General features: G+C 44.1%; 1 protein-coding gene across 12 annotated transcripts in view; it reads left to right on the forward strand.

Moving 5' to 3' along the window:
- PTPRQ (protein tyrosine phosphatase receptor type Q) overlaps nt 1-19,965 on the forward strand; it is a 2,012,995-nt gene that overhangs the window by 83,560 nt on the left and 1,909,470 nt on the right. For all 12 annotated transcript variants that reach the window (XM_069629300.1, XM_069629298.1, XM_069629293.1 and 9 more), the window contains exon 4: nt 5,572-5,710. In XM_069629300.1, coding sequence (XP_069485401.1) covers nt 5,572-5,710 — 139 coding nt within the window. The remainder of the gene's footprint in view (nt 1-5,571; nt 5,711-19,965) is intronic.

Below are 19,965 nucleotides of genomic sequence, written 5' to 3' on the forward strand. Positions count from 1 at the left end.
GAAGAAGAGTGAGACCCCAGCCGCTGATTTGGACTCTCTTATTAGACCGTTTCAGAGGTTGTCTGTTAAGTATTCCTTGAGAGCCTCCTTCTCATGGAGAGATAACGAGAACATTCTTCCAAATGGTTACGGAAGCTTTGGGAATTAGGTCAATGGTGCAGTCCTCTGATCGGTGCAGAGGTAGGTCCATAGGACATTGGTTTTCGAACAAGTCCATGTATCCTTGATACCTTACCAGAACACTCAAGACCATGGCAGTGGGTAGAGTAACTGGGAGAGCCATTTCTGGGGCCTTCCTAGGCCCGTTCTTTGAACCACTATTGGTGGAGAAGTACTCAGACCGAAAGGATATAGTGTTCTTGGACCAATCGATATGCAGATTGTGTCTGCATAGCCAAGGTATGCCCAGAACCATGGGGAAATGAATTGCGTGGATGAGATCAAAAGTCAAGACTTCTTCATGTCCGAACATAGTCAGAAACAAAGGTTGAGTCTTCAAAGTGATATGCCTGGATGTCAAGGGGGAACCGTTAATCCCTTCCATGGGTGTGGATTCTGCCTTTTATTTAGTGGGTATTTGTCTGTCCTCAGTCCAGGTAGTGTCCACCAAGTTGCCGGCCACCCCACAGTCTAGAAGTGCTAAAACCTCTAAAGGGGTCATTTATGGAATCTGTAGAAGTACTCTGAACACTATCAACCAATTATCTGAAGTTCTTGTAGTGGTGTAACACTGTCTATTGAGCCAACTCAGGACCGTAGTCCCAGTTAGGTTCGGGGTGGTTAATTTCCTTGCCTGCGGGGAGGGACTTCCGGAAATTGTGAAGTAGGTGTGTGTTTTATCCACAATACATACAAAGTCCTAAGTCTCTTCTTCTCTTGCGTTCGTATGAGGATAACGGACCATGCGCAGTGCAAATCTGTAGGGACTTCTCGTCTTCCTGCTTTGAACCTTTATTTCTGACATGCAGCATTCCAGTTTTAGGGTGAGGGAAACCAAATCATGGAACATAGGAGGACGTGCTACATGAGATAGTTCATCTTTAAGATCCTTAATAAGGCCCATCAAAATATGGTCTGCAGAGCAGATTCTGGCCAGCCTGCTCCAGTGCCTATTCTCTGGAAATGTGTCCCATAAATTTGTACATCTGCTTATCCCTGACGGATATCCAGGAGGGTTTCATACAGGGAATAGAGTTCTTCCTGTCTCTCAAATCTTTCCTTGAACATATGTACAAAGGTGGAATAGTCCTGTAACTTTGCGTTAGCGGCTGTGACCTAGGGGGTAGCCCAAGCCGAGGCATTGCCAACCAGGTTTGAAATCAGGAAACCAACCTTTGCCTGATCGGAATCATATGCCGTGGGTCGGAAAGTAAAGTACACCAAACAGGATTCCAGGAATTCACTTAGCTTGCGAGGGGACCCACCGTATTTACCGAAAGAAAAGGTCAAAGGACGGAGATCAACTCTCTGATCATCTCGATTTGCCAAAAGTCATTGCAAGTTGGAGTTTTCTGTCTGCAAGTTCTGCATCTCATGAGTAAGCCCTTGTACAGCAGCAACCAACTCCTGGTAATGTTCCAAGGTTGCCATCTTTGGGCGTTGCAAACTCTCACAATGGTCCAGTTCACTGGTTTCCTGACATGAAGATGCAGTAGAAGCCTCCTGTTGCTCCTTCTTCTTTGACTTTTTCTTTTCTTTCTTTGTTTTGGCAGTCCTTCTGCCAGAGAAGAGATAGGGTCTCTCCCCGTCTGAGGCCACCGCGCTTGGTTGGAGGAAACAACCTAAGCAGTGTGGGCTTTCCTAGGTGAGAGCCCAAATGGATAAAAAGCCTTATAGGCACAAAAAAGACACTTTTGCAGGAAGATTCTCTGGTTCAACAATGTTCGGTGAAGATTCAGTGGCAGCAATGAAACGCTGGTTAGCTGAGTAACCGAGTCCAGATGAACAAGACACAGTGAAGTCCAGTAGGAAAAGGCAGAAGAAAGGAAAACGGCAGGAGCGAAGAAGCACGATGAGCCGCGCTGAGGCAAGTTGACAGGAGCGGCAGAGGAATGCAAAGGAGGAATAAGAGGGAACAAGGAAGAACAGCATCTCACCTGATAGACTGGGAAGGAGGGTTGCAATGCGGGGAGCTGCGGCTCCACCGCGGTTTAAACACTGGTGGTGGCCATATTGGAAGCAACTGGACAGCTGCAGGGAATCTAACAGAAAAAGTGATGGAACCATCACGTTAATCACCAGCATTTCCACAGACTATGCCGGCACGACGTGACAAGAACATAAGCAGGGGAAACCCACTGACAGTATAGCACCTGAGAAAGGAGGAGCTGAGGAAGCTGCGTAGCCCACAACTTTCAGAAGTGGCTTGAACATGAGAGCGAAATATTGGAGTCCTAGCGTTTATCTGCAGTGAGAAACAGAGGGGACAGGAACCAAAATCCTGGTGGTGGCGTGAACACAACAACTTCATGGTGGGCGGTGGGCCCATCAAACAATGCCAAAACCACTATGCTGAGGAATCAGTGTGACGCCTGGTTCTCCGCAGCAAGACCAGATCGCAGGGAAAGAGAGGGATGAGAGCAGCACACTGGCAGAATTGCGAAAGGCAGACAAACTGAACGAACAAAGAGAACCAGAGTGAGTTCAGGCTCCTGGGACATTCTCCTAAAGGAGAACGGGAGAACCAGGAGGTTGCTGGGCAATCATTATGAAGCAGGAAAAACTCATCCCAGTGAAATTGAAGAGATATTGAATATAACATTTATGATATGGAACTGTAATAATGTGAGGAAGCAAATCACGTTTAAACTTAAAAGATAGATCATTAGCCCGAGAGCCCCAAATGGGAAATCAGCTGTAGGCAGAAACACTGCGGCATGTAAACACAACCGCATTGTGTTTCTGCCTGCCTTGGCTTTCACTTTGGGTCTCCGGTGCTCCCCCATGTCTCATTACCTCCGAGCCGGAGGAGCCTGAGAAACTTGGAAAGAAAAACCGCAGCGTTTTCAAACACAACGTTGTATTTATGTTTGCGGTCGCTTCAAAAGCGACCGCAAACATAAATACAACGTTTTTAAAGCTGCGGTTTTATTTCTAAGTTTTCCGGGCTCCTCCAGCCTGGAAAACTTAGAAAAGAAAACGCAGCTAGTGCTTATTTTTTAAAAAAAATAAATAGCACTTACCGAGATTCAGCTGCAGCTTTCCTGCTCTGGTCTGCGGTCCCCGTCCTCCGCGTACAGCACCAATGAAGGAAAAGCCACCCAGCGGTAGCTTTTGTTTACTACAGCTGGCTGGCTTTTCCTTCATTAGTGCCGCAAAAGCAAAAGCCAGCACAGGCGGGCATCCATTTCACAAAATGGATGCGCCCATGTGCTTGCTTTTGCGAATTTTGAGCTTGAATAGCTCAAAATTTTACATAGGGAGTTTAAAAAAAAAGTGCTAGTATTTTTTTTTTTAATGTTGCCTATCTATTTTTTAAATACATTTTTTTGCTGGACTATCCCTTTAAGACTAGGGCCCAAATACACTGGGAAGAGTGGAAAGTACCCCCTTGGTCAAGAAATATAGAGTGGACCATACCAGTAAGAGAAGTTTATGAAGGGAAGTCAAGTGAAGCACATGAAAGAAAAGATGAACAAAGTAACCCACCCCACGATCAAAAGATAAGACCAAGCATAAAAACGGGTAATTGGAAAACTGTCCCTGGGGATAAGGGAAAACCCAATGACCTTGTGCAAGAATTGCAAGAACCTATACAAGAAGTGATAAGAGACTATCTAAGATTAGCCTACTGAATGGAACTTCGAAGGAAAGGAGAAACATTGCTAGAAGAGACAATCAGGCGAAGGGAGACATTCTCCTGACCTTTATTTTGTGAAGTTGATTAGAATAGTGGTAGGGTCAGTTAGAACTAGTTTCTTGACAGCAGACCTATTCATTTTGAGACTTCCTGATGACTGACAAGCCCCTTAGTTATTCATATAGGCAGGGAACACCCAAATAGCAATAGCGAAAGATAGGCTTGATTCTTATAGTTTAATAGATAACCAGTGGAAAAGTAATTACAGTCTCTGCGTCCTCCCTCTGATCCACCCCAGACCCTTTCGGGAGAGCAGTCCTTTCCAAAGTTTTCCAGTTGTGAAGAGAAGGCATGTGTTCTAAGGCAGAGGCAAGCTCTGTCCTCTAACCTTTCCCAGGGACTAGTGGTGAAAAACTGCTGTTGGACCAAAACCTACATCTCTGCCAGCCACACTGCTGCCCAGGACCTCACTGTGCTGAAGGACCCCTGGAAGGTGTGTGCCAGCCTACGCCATGTGTGGGGAGACCCTGCAGTGGGACTTGCAGCTCCTTAGATCCAAGACAGCCAGGATTCCTGCCACTTTGCCATTGAGCCGCAGCAAGACCTGATTCTAGTGTGTCCTACTCAGACCGAGCCACCAGGACCCTCAGGAGCTCCCTTTGGCTTTTGCTGATCTTTGAACTGCTGTCCTGCATTTTCAAAAACGGTCACCAATGCACTGCGCTCCTCAAAAGCTCGTTGTTGCCCGGACTCCAACAAAGAAGTAGTGATGTATCTGCACTGCTCAAACTGCTGTTGAACCACAAGCTTCTTCATTTGTGAACGAGTTACTGATCAAACTGACCCTGGTGTTCTTCTCGAGCTGTAACCTTTTAGCCCCTGCATCGAACCATCCTGATGACTTGCACGAATCACATTGCTTGAGTAACATTTCGAACCGCAGCCTTTTTCAATTCTACCCCACTTCGACATCAGTTTGCCATTGGACATCCGTGACGACTATATTTTGATCTGCATCAAACTTCTGAACAGCCCCGAGAAGCCTGGTTCTTGAACCATCAAGACACTGCAAAGGTATTATTGACTGATATCTGCCCCCCCTTTATCCCTTTTTGCAACTGAAAAATGTATCCTTTGAATACTGTTTTTATTGCCCTTTCCCACCATGTCTCATTACCCAGAGTGCTGCAGCTTGCTATATTGCATATTCCGTGTTCTTTCTACAGGAGTGGTGTTTTTCTAGTTAGTTATGATTGTACATGGTGTGTTTAAAGTATATACTTTTACAGAACCTTGATTGGACATTCCTTTATTTTGGACTATTACATCTCGCGGCTTGGGTTGCTACTGAACCACAGTCACGTCGCTCTTGAGAGTATAGCCTTCCCTCGGCCCACGTTATGACATAAAGCGAAGGAGGTATATCTCTTAACTGTGCCTGCTTCTTAATGATTGTGTTGGCTTTTGGTTTGTAGAATTGTTTGAGGGCTGAATTAGCCTCTACTCATCCTTGTACTCCTGAAGGGTAGAAGTCAATTTGTCGCACCTTGCCTAGATGTGGGCCTCAGAGCAGCTGAATCTCAAAGCAGCTTCTAAGTAACTTGTACACATTTAATGCAAGAACATGTTTTAACAAAAATTCAATAGTGAGTGAAAATGTGCAAAACGCCTGGAACCTCGTGCATGACTGGTATCCTACTGTAGATGTGGACACAGAGTTTCGCTTTACTCCACCCTGTTCATTGATTGAAATATTTTTTTGTGGTTTACAGAATGTAACACATATAGTTCAACGAAAAGTTCAGAACGCAGTAATACTGATGGATGAGCTTGACGAACGTGAAACATACAACATTACAATAGAATCAATGAAGAGAGGTGCCATTTTAAGTTCAAAATCCTTTCTGACACGTAAGTATGTCACTTTTCACGGTGTGCCTTTTCTGCTTTTGTACGAATTTCTGCACATCATAATTTGGTCAGACTAAGCAACAATCACGTTTTCACAGGGTTTAAGTGGGCTGGGGAGCAGGTAGCTGGGTGGTAAATCCAGTTTAGAGACTGAGCTCTGTTGGGGACACCTGGCCACTGTCAGACTCCACCCTCTTCTGTTGAAAGGCTGCCTTTGCCACCGCTGTGCTTAACCTTCAGCGCCTGAAAGCAATGAAACACAAACAGAGCCGATGTAATGCATGACATCCAATCTTAAGCCCTAGCAAGGGGAGTATGTCAGAGCACAGTCTCTAGGCTCAATATCAAACCCTGACGGCGCTTAGCCTGCCGGCTCTCATGAGTGAACTACTCTTATCAATTGTATTTTTTTGTACATGAGCAGCACATTACACGTATTTCTCAATTTAAGTGGGTGGGCTGGAATAGTGAGAGTGGGGTCATAGGTCCTGTGTTGTTTTAGAACTGTGTCCAGCATGTCTGCATGCCGTAGGATATTTGCCTTTGTATTATGCTGACTCTCGAAACACTCGTCTCTTATCTTGCTCAATCTATATCTTGCTTTATCTTATGAACGTGCTTACCTTTCTACTTTCCTTGTTTATCTACCTATCTCGCCACAATGATCTACTGATACCACGATGCATGGTGTTGTGTGACTGTCTATACCTGATTTTGCCTATTATACCTCTGATGTAGCCCCTCAGTACCATGAGGTGCGGTTACGCCAGACTGTACCTACCTGATTTTGCCTACTAGTATATCTGATGTAGTCCCTCCGCACCATGAGGTGTGGTTACGCCACACTGTACCTACCTGACTTTGCCTGCTAGTATACCTGGTGTAGCCCCCCCACACCATGAGGCACGGTTACGCCAGACTGTATCTATCTGATTTTACCTGCTAGTATACCTGATGTAGCCCCCCTGTACCATGAGGCACATCTACGCCAGACTGCACCTACCTGATTTTGCCTGCTAGTATACCTGATGTAGCTCCCTTCTCTATGAGGCGTGCACTGCCAGAGTATGCATCTCAATAACCACTTGCACTTGTTAATCTATGCAATGGTATTGCACTTTCTCGAAACTTCATTGCTCATTTACTGAAACTAGCACCCTCAAAAATAGAAATGTTCTAGGTTGCTGAATGATCCACACAGTGCTCAGCAGCCAGAACATTAGCCCGTTCAGCTATCCCACTAGGATGTGAAATTATGCTGACCTGCAGGGTATGCAAGCATACATCTACAACTTGTACTTCAACATCCTGAGCTACCTTACATGATTTGAAAGAGGAATCAGCATGGTCCTGTTGATTTTACGCATTTGAATATTTTTATCTTGGAAGATTGTTTTTGACCACCAATTACTTACATTAAATGTAAACCACCTTGTTTATAAATGTTTCTCCCTTTCATGCCTGTTGAATTTTGTAAAGACTGAAAACTCGATCTCGTCTTTTCGACCACTTAATTAGTTACATAAAACACGTCTCTCATGAAGGATCCTTAGTACTGCACACCAAGACATTGCTTATTTTTTGACTTCAGGGGTACTCCATCTTGCTTTTTCGTCCCACCTACAGCACTGTGTTTTTAGTGTGCCTTCTTACGAAATGCTTGCACTTTCTAGTAGTCAGTTTGAATCATATAGCACTTAATACAAATTATTTGCTTTCAGGTGTTGATGGGTTGGTTACCTTGCAGTTAAAATGCGGTGTTGTGATAGTGGGCAGGTTTAAACGCATTTGTGCAGCAATATTGCTAAGCTACTGAAGTCCAGCAAGATTAAGTACCATTGTATTTTATACCTGCTTTTTGTATTTATTTATTGAAAGTGAAAAGTGCTTCGCCCGGAAGGCCTATACAAGGGACATGTTGATTGCTGGAATAGTGCCATTCCTGGGTGCTATTCATAGTAAGAATATAGCAGTAAATGTATTCAACAGGGCGGTCGTAGAAAATGAGCTGGAAGTAGTGAAGGGAATATACCACAGTACACACATTAGATGTATTTTGTATTTGTAATTTTAAACCAATAAGGATGTCATTTCTACCAGAAATGACTTACTTAGGGGGTACATTACAGACGAGAGCGACTTTACTTGGGTAGGATGCCTTCACATTATACAATGGTGGTCTCACCAGGTTGTGGAGAAGTGGTATAACCAGATATAAACCAGGGCCAGTTACCAGCTAACGTAGGTAAACAAGATGTACACTTAGGGTCTACTGCCAGCTTCTACAAAGAGACACTTTACATATTTACAATTCTGTGTGACTTAAACAAGAGAGGTAGACTGGTCATCAGTTGAGAGGGATAGAGAGGGGAGTTAACAAGAAGGAGCTTGAGGAAGGCCTTTAACAACTCCATTGATCGGCTGGGTTTAATGACCAGTGACGAGCATTCCAGTGGAGAGGCGGTCAAGTGGAGAGAGAGCCGAAATGGGAGGAGGCAAAGGGAGGGCGGGAGACAGAATGGGAAGGTGTAGAGGGGGGACAAAGGCTTGAGCAGTAGTACAGTTTACTGGGCTTAAAGATGGATATCAAAGCTTTAGTTGAATGGTGGTTGAGGTGTGGGAGGACCTTCCTTATGTAGAAAAGAATAATCCTAGCAGTAGTGGAGTGGCACTTAGAAACTCTTAGGTCTTAGGTCAGTGTCCAAGAGAAACCAAAGGTTCTGAGCCTTGGGTGATAGCGTGAGGCAGTCATGGAGGGAGGAGTTAGAGTGGGCTAGCTTGGGAGACAGGAAGAAATATAACTTCCATCTTGGAGGAGTTTAATGACAGACACCGTAAAGACATCCAGTGATAAATAATTGTGAGGCAATTGCTGATGGAGGGGTGAAGTAGGTAAAGGAGAAAGAGATCTGGGTATCATTGGAAAAGAGGTGGTAGTAAAAGCCAAAGATGAGATGGGTTTGTCCAACGAGGAAGTGTAGACGGTAAAGAGGTGTGTGCCGAGGACTGATCCTTGAGGGATGCCCACTGGAAAGGACATGGGCAAAGAGTTTTTAGAGTTTCATGAAATGGAGAAACAGCAGTCGGAGAGATAGGAGGCTACCCAATGGAGTCTGGTGCCCGTAATGCCAAGGGAGGAGAAGTTGTAATGAAGGGTTGTAAAGAGATTGATTAAAACTAGGGTGGTGGAGCAGTGACAGTGGCGAATAGTAGTTAGACAGTTTGAGATGTGGGTGAGAGGAGTAGTTTTGGTGTAGTGTTCATCCCAGAAACCCGATTGGAAGGGGTAACAGTGTGAATGAATCTCGAGGTATTTTTTTGTGTATTTTAATTGTCATTTATATAGCACCTTACGCCAAAGCGCTGAACAGAAACACAGTACAATATAATAGCAGAATATTAAATCCTCAATTTAGGACTGGAGTAAGTAAGTTTTAAGATAAGTGTGAAATAAAGAGTAGGAAACAAGATACCGAAAAGAAAGCCGGAGAGAATTCCAATGATAAGGATCAAGTAGTGAAAAAGAGCAGAACCGTGACTGTGCACAGGGGGATCGAGGAACTGCTAAAAGAAATTGAGCTTGAAGCCATAGAGCACGTGAGGAAACGTAGAATGACACAAGACATGAAAGATCTAAGGGTGTGTAATGATTTGTATATGGATTGTTTTCTTTTGAGAGTCCTTGTCTCACAAGCTTTGCATGGCGTTCCAGGGAAGCTCGTGAGACAAGGGATCTATGGTTGAGAAGGAGATAGTGGCCGTTGCTTATGAAGGCTCCAAGTGAGCCCGCTTACAATAAAATTTATGAGATTACCTAATCTCCTGCCTTCGACACTTACTTTACAGAGTGTAATTGCATGAAGGGATTTAAATACGATACAGAAACAATTCAATTTAAGACATTCATGAAAAGATAGCCATCCAAGAGAAGAAAGCAATGAAGAAATAGTCTTGAGGAGAAAGTAAATATAGCAAGCAACCAGAAGCATTGAAAACAGATTTCAGTGGAACCAGGCAAGAGTAAAGTGGAGCATTAAAATAGACATGAAAAAATGAAAGAGGAAATCAGAAGATTGGTAGCACCAAACGTGAGAAAAGGTTGAGCTTTCCTAAAAAAGGTGATAGTGACAAGAACGAGATATAATGAAGATATGATTAGAAAAAGTTAAGTCAGAGTCAAGATAAAGGGCAAGATTCTGAGCAGGTTTGGCAATAGGAAGAGAAAAAAGAACTTCAGTTTTATAAGAATTCAAAACAGGAGAGTGATCAGACAGACATCCACATTTTGATGGCTGAAAGACAGGAAGCAAGATTGTCATGAATAGAAGGCGTAAAGGAGAAAAAGACAGAAAACGTTGGGTATCATCTGCATAGAAGTGGTGAGAGATACCAAAGTATGAGATAATAGCCGCCATGGGCGAAGTAGAGAGAGAAAAAAGAAAAGGTCCCAGAATGGAGCACTGGGGGACTCTGTGAGAAAGAGGTAAAGTGTTAGAAGAGATCCCAGCACATTTTACCGAGTAAGTGCGATTAGATAGATAAGAACAAAACCAAGATAAGCCAGAGCCTGAAAAACCGAAAAAGGAAGGAGAAGCTAAACGTAAAGTGTGATCCACCGAGTCAAAAGCAGCTGACAGAGCAAGTAGAATAAGATGAGAAGAATGTTTAGAATAGCGAGCAGAAAGAAGAGAATCACAGACAGAAAGAAGAGCAATTTCCATAGAATGAAGAGGATGGAAACCTGACTGTAAACAAGGAAGAAACGCATTTTCTGTAACAAAAACAGAAACCTGAGAATAAACAAGATGTTCAATCAACTTAGAAAGAAATGGAAGAAGTGAAATAGGAAGAAAATGTGCTGCTAAAGAAGAGTCTAGAGAAGGTCTTTTTTTTCAGAATAGGAAGAATTTTAGCACACTTAAAAGAAAAAGGAAAAGTGGATGTCAGAAAAAGTTAATTGGGGGGAGGGGTGGGAGAAAAGTGGGATAGTGCGAAAAGGGAGTACATGGTGGTTGACATTTTAGTGATTTTTTAGGAGGCAAAGTTGTCGGTAGAGAGGGAGAAGGATAGAGAGTGGTTGTCATTTATAGCAGTGAACAATGCCCTGAGGCATCATGGCGCTAGTTAAAGTACAAGTGTGGTCACACGGTCCACAAGTGCGGGACCAAAAAAGTGGTTGCAACATAGGGCAGATTGAACTTGTACATTCCGGTAAAGCCTCACCTCGTGGTATGGCAGGGTACATATGGTGTACATGTAGGCATAATAAGCAGCATTTGTATGAATGCATATTCCGGTAAGGCCTCCCCTCATAGTATGTGGGGCTACATCAGATGTACATGTAGGCATAATAAGCAGTATTTGTATGAAAGCACATTCCGGTAAAGCCTCACCTTATGGTATGCGGGGCTACATCAGGTTTACATGTAGGCAGAATTAGTGTGAAAGCATATTCTGGTAAAGCCTCACCTCATGGTATGTGGGGCTACATCAGGTTTACATGTAGGCATAATAAGCAGAATTTGTATGAAAGAACATTCTGGTAAAGCCTCACCTCATGGTATGCAGAGCTACATTAGTTGTACATGTATGTATTATAATCAGCATTTGTATGAAAGCACATTCATGTACATTTTATGGGGGAAGAATGTTTTGGATTCTCAAATATAATTTTCTGGAGTTTGAACAGAATGAGTTAATATCAGTAGTAAGGTCAAGGAGCATCTTTGTAGGCAGTAAAACGATTAAGCAAGCAATCTCTGGGCCACCACATTAGGTTACAATGCATGGTAGTCCTCCCTTGTTGAAGGAGGGAGAAAGTGAGGGGAAGGTGGCAACGTGAAGTGGATAGGTGAGTGGTCAGAGAGAGAAAAGTCAGCAGAGAGAGCAAAGGAGTTTAGAGTCAACGACAGGAAGATGAGAGCAAGAGAATTCCATGAATGCAAGTTGTAAGGCTATGTTGGTTGACTAGGAATGGTCAGCAATATTGGATTCTGCCTGTAGTAGATGGTCCTATTGGAGAGGCTGAAGTCTCCCATTCCGATGGTACGAACATCAGCTAGGTTGCAAGTAGCAGCTGTAGTTCAGAAGAAGATTTTGTGGATGTCGCTTGGGCTGTAAATGAGGAGGATGGTAAGAGGGGTTGTAGCAAGATTTTTCTAGTAATAAACTTGAAGGAAGAGCATCTTTAGGTCTACACCACTGCATTTTCTATTTGATGAAAGGGAGTGAGAGAAATTGGAGAAGTCAGTTTGCAGGGCAGCCAAAGAGGTAGTATCAGGTGGAGAGTAAGGGTTTAGAGACAATCATCACTCAGTGTATAGGATGATGAGAATCATAGTGGTAAGTGAGGAAAGACGCTTTATTGCACAGAGATGGGGCATTCCAGAGTTCTACAGTGAGGTTAGTAGGAGGGACAGTGGGTGTATAGGTAGGCGGGAGAGTAACCGTTTAGAATGAGAGTGGACAATATGAATAGGTTGAGAGAGAAGGTGGGAAAATGGGAGTAGTCCGACAGAGCCTTGGTGTAGGAGAAGACCATAGAGACAGAGCAAGGACTGTGAGGAGGAGAAATGGGGGTAGGTAGAAGCATGTGAGATCAAGGTAAATCTTCATACAACTTCAGTAATTATAGATTTTACAGATACATACACACAGGCAATTCTATGGTGACAGTGGTTGGGGAATCACTGGATCTTAGTGCCAGTCCCTGTTCGAATGTCCTGAAGCCCTGTAGCCCTGGAATATGATGTTACAGTGATGGAGAGCCAGGGGGACGAAGGACTGAAAGCAGGAAGGCACCACCGGCTGAACAGGGGCAGCTTGTTGGGGGAGGACTTGGCAGAATAGATTTTGAGGGATGATTAGTGGGAAATAGATTGAGGCAAGCAGGTGGACTAGTGCACACATAGATTTTTTTTAAAAAGGAATTTGAATAGGGAGCAATTTGCATTTATAATAATCCCACATTAAGCTAGTGTGCAAAGGTGAGTGAGCTTCATGAGATATTGCTGCAGGTATGGGTACTAGAAATCAATATATTTTTGAGAAAGCTGGAAGGTGAGAGGAACATGTCTTTTAATGATGTTCCAGCAGCTCCGTCTGGCTGCCAAAGATGTGAGGGTGCTGAAGTGCAGAGGTTTCAGGTCACTGGCAAAGAAAACCCAGAGATTGAGAGGGCCATGGACAAGAAAGCCAGTGTAGAAATATAGGATAGGGGATAGGGTGTGGTACTGAGGGCTGGCAGAAAGATAACTTCAGTTTTAGAGGGGCTTATCAGCTGGAAATGCAATGTTATCCACTAATGGATAGCAGATAGGCAGCGACGCAAGATGAAAGCTCATACGTACAGGAGGGAGAAGCAGAGGAGAGTTTAAGTATCATCAGTATATAGGATATGATATGATCAACCAAACACATATCCCCATTGGTCACAGCCCTTCCTCCTATGCCAATCCTACCATCTTCCATCTTGATGCGTCTGCTTCGGGTTCCAGCCCCAGCCTTGTCAGCTCGCAGTCAGATACACTGGGATGAGACCAGTTTATGATCGGGTACTGGCTTTGGTGTTGACATCCATCTCTTGTGACAACTACAGCCATAGTGTTATGCGGGGAGGATGGAAGATGAATGGCCCTGTGCAACTCCTGGAGTGGCGTGGGAGGTGCGAACCTAGTGTGTGCCTTGTATATCTGGACTGACAGGGCATTGTGTGTCTTCAGGGGTGTCGGGTGCAGCTCCCTTGCTCCATATTCTGATGCACTCCTTTCCTGCCCTGGACATGCCGGATGTGCTTGACTAGTTACTTAACTTGTTTTATTTAGCAAAATATGTGCTGTAAAAGCTATATACCCCAGCCTACCCCCTCTTTTAGTAAATCCTGTGTGCCTAAGCAGGTTAGGCCAACTAGACCAACCAGGATGGGGTATCCCCCAATGTTCCAGTTAGGAAGATTAGAATGCCTCCGTTGAATGAACTTAGTGAATGGCGGAGGGCGACAACGTTAGCCTGGACTGGAGCTTCCAAGTGCCTGTTGTGGAAGAACCTCTTCTCACACCTTCATCTGTAATCCCTGGCCCAATTGGGTCCCACATGCGTCGTAGTTACTGAACACATGACTGTAAACACACGCACATCAATGGTTTACACCTGCGTTTTATCGATGTCAAATGTATGGATTGCAGTGCATAGTTATTAGGGAGTCGCATGAAGTGATGTTTATTCAAAAGTGTGATGACATTGTACAGTCCAAGTGTTCAGCACTTGGATTGCACCAAGTCTTGATTTATTGACTGACTTAGCATATCATAGAAAAGTTGCATTAAAAATGACTGCTTACTCACGGGATAGAATATTAGATATTAGGCAATGCAGAGCGAAGGGTGATGTCTTTTGATCGGACTCCAAAAAGGTTATACAGTCTCGATCATTGTCCTAGCCAAAATATTACTGTGGTATAAGTCCTGATTTCACTGACCTTAACAACGAAGTGTTTCTCACTGATTGCTATGGATATATGCTTGCTCCCCTGCTGTTCACCATCTATCTGGCTGACTTTGCTATGGCACTTAGAAAGATACATAGCCGCCCTCCGAGGGTTGCCCTGAAGCAGATCACATATTTGTCCTATGCTGACGACCTGGTCATTGTCCATTACGCCTTTTTCTGGCATTCAGAGAACAATGTGCGAGTTACTTAATTATGCCAGCGACAATGGTCTGGTTGTCAATTTCGAAAAAACTAAACGTATGCAAATCTGTAACAAGCGAGTAAGTAGACCCACATTGGTATACATTTCTAGGTATTGAACTGTCCTCGGATGGCGTTTATGCAGAGATGATTGTGGTTAGGCTGTTTCATTAACATCACTCATTCGCAAGAGAGACATCAGGCTTCAGCCTTGCTGGTATTTTAAAGTTATATGGACAATGTTTTTGTGTGTAGTGTGAACTCATGGCCTTAACAACGAATGATATTCATTGAATCAAAGTACTTGAAGGCAAGTTTTGGAGAAAGGTTCTCGGGCTGACACCTTCTTTTACTATTGAACGTCTGAGGCTGGAGCTTGGCTTGATCTCGTTGCCATCAGTAGCATCTAAAAAAGGTGTTTAATGTTTATAAAATCTAAAACAAAGCCTAAATGTCCTTTGCTTGGATTGCTTGGTGATGAGGTTGATTGTAATGGTTTGGAAGCCTTTGCTGAATATGTTCCAAACATATTTGCACAGATCGGATGGAGACCTGACGGGGAAAAAGATTTGTGGACATTAAAGAAATAATTTGTAAATATATGGGAAAGATGAGATTTGGCCTCTAATTACGAATATATGGCAAAATAAAAGAGTTATCAGGAAATAGAAATCGTCACACATAAATACAAGAAGCCCCAGAGTTATTTAGTGTTATTCCCTTCACCTTTGGTACATAGATTTCTGTTGTTACTACGCATCAATAGGTTACCAGTTTTGATAGTGTTAGGCCCTGAATTGGGGATATCTGAGGAAAATAGATGCTGTTGTATTTGTAAAGTTGTAACAACAACGGAAAGCGCTACACATGTACTGACTGAATGTAAGAACATGGGCGCAGTACAGGTATGTGCTCTTGGTAGATTTGTTAATCATTACGTCAGTCTAAAGAGTAATTCATTCTGGCAGTACTATCTAAGCACAGAACAAAGCGTTACATCTTGCAAAGGTTTTACTGAAATGATGTATGATAACAATGTATGTAATACTTATTGGTTTGCTGATATGACAATTTTAAATTGGATTTTATGATGAGAATGTTATCTTTTTTTCAAGTATCTTTTTTATTGAAATCTTACTGAGCACAATACATGTCGATTCCATGATAGCAGCAATTGTTAAGGAACATTGAAACTTTTTCACATTTTATCTTTCAACCCCCCAACATAAACGAGTAAGCATACGAATGAAGAGGCAAATGAAATACACACAAATAACCAACTTAAATGTTGTCACAAAGGCGAACACCAGTTGCCTCATGAGCACCAAAGTACCACGCCTTCCCAACACCCCTCAGTTTTCAAAGAGGCGTCTCATGATTTGTGGGCGAAACACCATTTGTTATCTCTCTCAGGCAAAGTCCAAGAAGGAGGCCCAACTGCGTGAAAACCGTGCCATGCGATCAGACTGGTGTGCTGTGAGGTTCTCCATGCCAATAATCTCCCACATATTTACCCACCAGTACAAAATGCAAGGACCCTCCACAGACTTCCAGAGGCGGCTTGATTTATCCTTGCTGTCATCAGCAAGTGTGACGCCAAGTCCGCTCTTGCTCCTGTCAGTGGGTACGTGCCGTCTTTGGCAACATCTCCTAACAAGGTCAGAGGACACATAGGGAGCAGGGTACGTGTGATATCTTTTATCCTAGAACAAATCTCGTGCCGATATGTTTGCATGGGAGAGCAGTGCCACCACATATGCGTGAGGTCCCCCAGCTGTCCACACCCATGCCAACAGCGGTCCGAATAGCCTGCGCAAATTGCATGCAATCTCTGGGGGGTCATGTACCACTCATAACACAGTTTGATGGCCCCCTCCCTGATAAGAGTACAGCGGGAGCTCCTATGTGCACAAGTCCAGATTTCCTACCAGGAGTCTTCAGAGATTTCTATTTTCAATTATTTGCCAGAGTGCCATAACGGGTAAACGATTTTCCACACCTGCCTTCTCAAGCAGCTGGTAACAGATGGACACCTTACATGTTTCCTGATCCTCTAGCAACCAAAGTTCTGGCCCCACAGGTGTCCTGTACCCTGCTTGTGTAACCCTACTGTTGGACACCCAATGTCGAAGTTGCATATATCTAAATCGCTCTGCCTCTGGAAGGTTGAACTTCTCTTTGCACTCTACAAAAGTAAGTGGAATTCCCCCCGATTTAGGTCTGTTAAATGCAGCACCCCAGACGATTCCCAGTGTGCAAACACCCCCTTGTCTAGACCCCGGGAGAACTCAGGGTTCTGAAGTATTGGGGAAAAGAGGCCTAGGCCAGATCTCAGTCCCAGGTGGGAGCAAGCTTTATCCGAATGGCGCAGAGATGAGGTAGTAGATTCTAACAGCCCGTACAGATTTAGGGAGAAACGGGAGGTGGGCTAATGGAACATGAAGGCCTACCTGTTCTAATATCTTCCGCTTCTGGGATTGGTCTTTGGATTTCCAGTCTAACAGGCCCCCCAGCACTCTTGACTTCAAGCGTATCAGAGGTTTACCCCACCAGATGAATCGCCCTATTGCTTTTTGTATATCCAGTAGGTCCCGCTCTGGAACCATGCACGGCAGGGCCTGAAAGATATATAGGAGTCTCGAAAGCAAGGTAATCTTGAGCATGGCAGCACACCCCAACCATGAGATCTCCTGTAAATCCCACCGCTGATGAGTGTCTTTGGCTTCCTTGCAAAGCGCAGGGATATTAGCCCCCAGGAGCGCCATATAAGTGTTAGTGATGTGAACCACCAAATACACAATTTCCCGATCTTCCCATTTAAAGGGGAAAGTGGATCGTAAGTAGCACAAGATGCCCGGTAGGCTTTGGGATATTAAGCCCCACTGACTCGCATGGTTAATTTTAAAAATGTTTTCTTTTTCTTTTTTCTTTTATTAAAGTGCGTTTTTGGGTGACTAGCATCCTTTTCGCGCTAACATATAACAAAATACACTTTGACGTTCACATTATTATAAATACATGAAAAAAGCAATCCCTAAAACTAACCTCATAAAAAACAGGGTTAAAACAGTCTTAATAACTCTCATCAGTAATATTCATTATCTTGTTACTTGCCACCACCCACACATGCATTGTCGCTGTAACAGACCACTCCAAAATGTGTCAGAGGTTGTGTCATTGTATTTTTCATACGCCCGCTTATATATGACTCCTTATTCTTCACATTGTGTTAGCACGTGTCTAGCAGTCTCTATGGTTTTCCCACAGAGTCTACATAGCCTTTGTTGTCGAGGAATACCTCTCCATGCTCCCGTGTTTTCTAACACCTTAATTGGTTGGAGCCTAACTCGCATGGTTAATGCGGAAGCCCAACAGCAGTGCAAATTCCTCGAGAAGCGCAGGAAGTGAAACTAGGGGATCCTGAAGGAAGCAAATCATATTGTCAGCGTACAACGCTACTCTATGTATGTGACCTCTGTGTTTTGGCCGAGAAATGCGGGTATGGCTGTGTATCTCCTGCGCTAAGGGCTCTATAGCTAAGGAAACAACTAAGGGGGGGAGAAGGCAGCCTTGCTGTGTACCCCTGCCCAGGGTAATCAAGGGTGACCTAAGGGCGTTCGCCCTAATCCTGGTAGATGGGATCTCGAAATTTGCCATGATTAATTTAGCAAATGATGGGCCAACTCCATATGCGGGTAAATGGGCACGCAGGTATTACCATGACATACTATCAAACGCCCGATGGGTATCTAAGGTTAAGAATGACAGACCACCCAAAATATTGGGGGCTAAGGCAATGAGTTTAATAACCCTCTGGATATTGTCGTGGGCACTCCTATTTTTAATAAACCTGTCCGGTCATAGTTAATTATCAGTGCAAGGACCTCCCCTAACCTAGTAGTCAATATTTTGCTGAACATTTTCACATCAGTGTTTAGGAGGGCTACGGGGCAATATGAAATGCATTCCTCCGGGTCTTTGCCCTGCTTCAGTAGCAGAGTCATTGATGATTCCACCATAGAATCTGACACCTTCCCGGAGCTCATAAAGGAGTTGAAAAGTTTAGTGAGGTGTGGAGTTAATGTGCCTGCAAATGTTTTCTAGAATTTGTTTGTGAAGCCATGTGGGCCATGGGCTTTACCCACAGAGAGGGCACATATCACTTGTGATATTTCCTGGGTGGTAATCTCCCCCTCAGGTACTTCCCTAGCTTCATCTGGGACCTGAGGAGGCTGCACCTGCCGGATGAACTCATGGGTGTGAGACTGGCTCTTCCGGTGTGGGATTCAGACCTTGCGAAAGAAACATCCTCGAACTTGTAATTTTCCCCTCTTCCGTGACAACCCTTTTCCACTTTGGATCTCTTAGTGCCCCTATAAAGTTTTGCGTGGCTGCCTTCTTCAGTTTGGCTGCCATCAATTTGTTAGTTTTATTCCCTTTAGAGTAGAAAAATTGCTTCGCCCGTAGTACTGGTTGTGCAGCCTTCCCTGAAAAGTGGGCCTCCAGTGCTTGACAGGCCACCCTGAGGTCGCACAGGGATTGCGGACCACCCGTCAATACATGTTCCTTTTCTTTCTCCTGCACTATAGCCTCATGGGCGTAATTTTAGGGGGGACGGGGGTGTTTGTCCACTCCAACTTTCATGGCACACTATTTTGTCCCCATTAATTTGAATGGGGCAACCTTTCTTCAGAGGTCATGTCCCCCCCAACATTTTCAGCAAAGTTTCTCCACTGTATAGCCTCCAGTGTCCATGGTTGATGCCTATGCGGTTCCCCCAAACCACTGATTGTTCCATAATGACCACTCGGAGTACAGCTTTCCCAGCATCCTAGGTTGTCCGCGGGTCCAGGTCGCCCCTGTCGTTGTCCTGGAAATAATCTGTTATGGCTTCCTCTATGTGGGCTTTCAGGGCAACATCAGTCAATATAATGTCATTAAGCCTCCAGAGGGACCTAACTTGCTGGACAGAATGGACCAGGTCTAGTGTTAGCCTAAGAGGGGAATGATCTGTTAAGGCCTACGGTAAGATGTCTACCCCTTGAACAGCTGGAACTAGGGTATTGGAGATCAGGAACATATCTAGTTTGGAGAAACCCTTATGGACAGCTGAATAGAAGATAACATCCCTCTTGACTGGGTGGATGAAGTGCAACGATTCAATCAGCAAATGTTCCTGTAATAATGATGACATGGCATAAAAGTTGCGCCCATCCTGAGAGATAGGGGGCAATGATTTATCAACCACCGGGTTAATGACACAATTAAAGTCCCCCCCAAGAATTATTTCACCTTCTGCTAATTCTGCCAGGATGTATGAAAACCCAGCAAGAAATTCAGCCTGTTTAACAATAGGGCCCTATATGACAGCTAATGCTATCTCGCAGACGCTCATGAGGGTATTATGCAACAAGTATCTCCCTTCGTTGTGTCTCAGGACCCTCACCACCCTCACTGGCCCATGTGGAACATGATGGTGACCCCCTGTTTTTTTAAGGCTGCTCTCGGGAATGTACGCGCTTGGCTATTGTCTGTTACGCAGCTACTGTTCATCCCTAGCTAGCAGA

This window comes from Ambystoma mexicanum, chromosome 12 (genome assembly GCF_040938575.1).
Source record: "Ambystoma mexicanum isolate Mex_15411 chromosome 12, UKY_AmexF1_1, whole genome shotgun sequence".
Classification (NCBI taxonomy): domain Eukaryota; kingdom Metazoa; phylum Chordata; class Amphibia; order Caudata; family Ambystomatidae; genus Ambystoma; species Ambystoma mexicanum.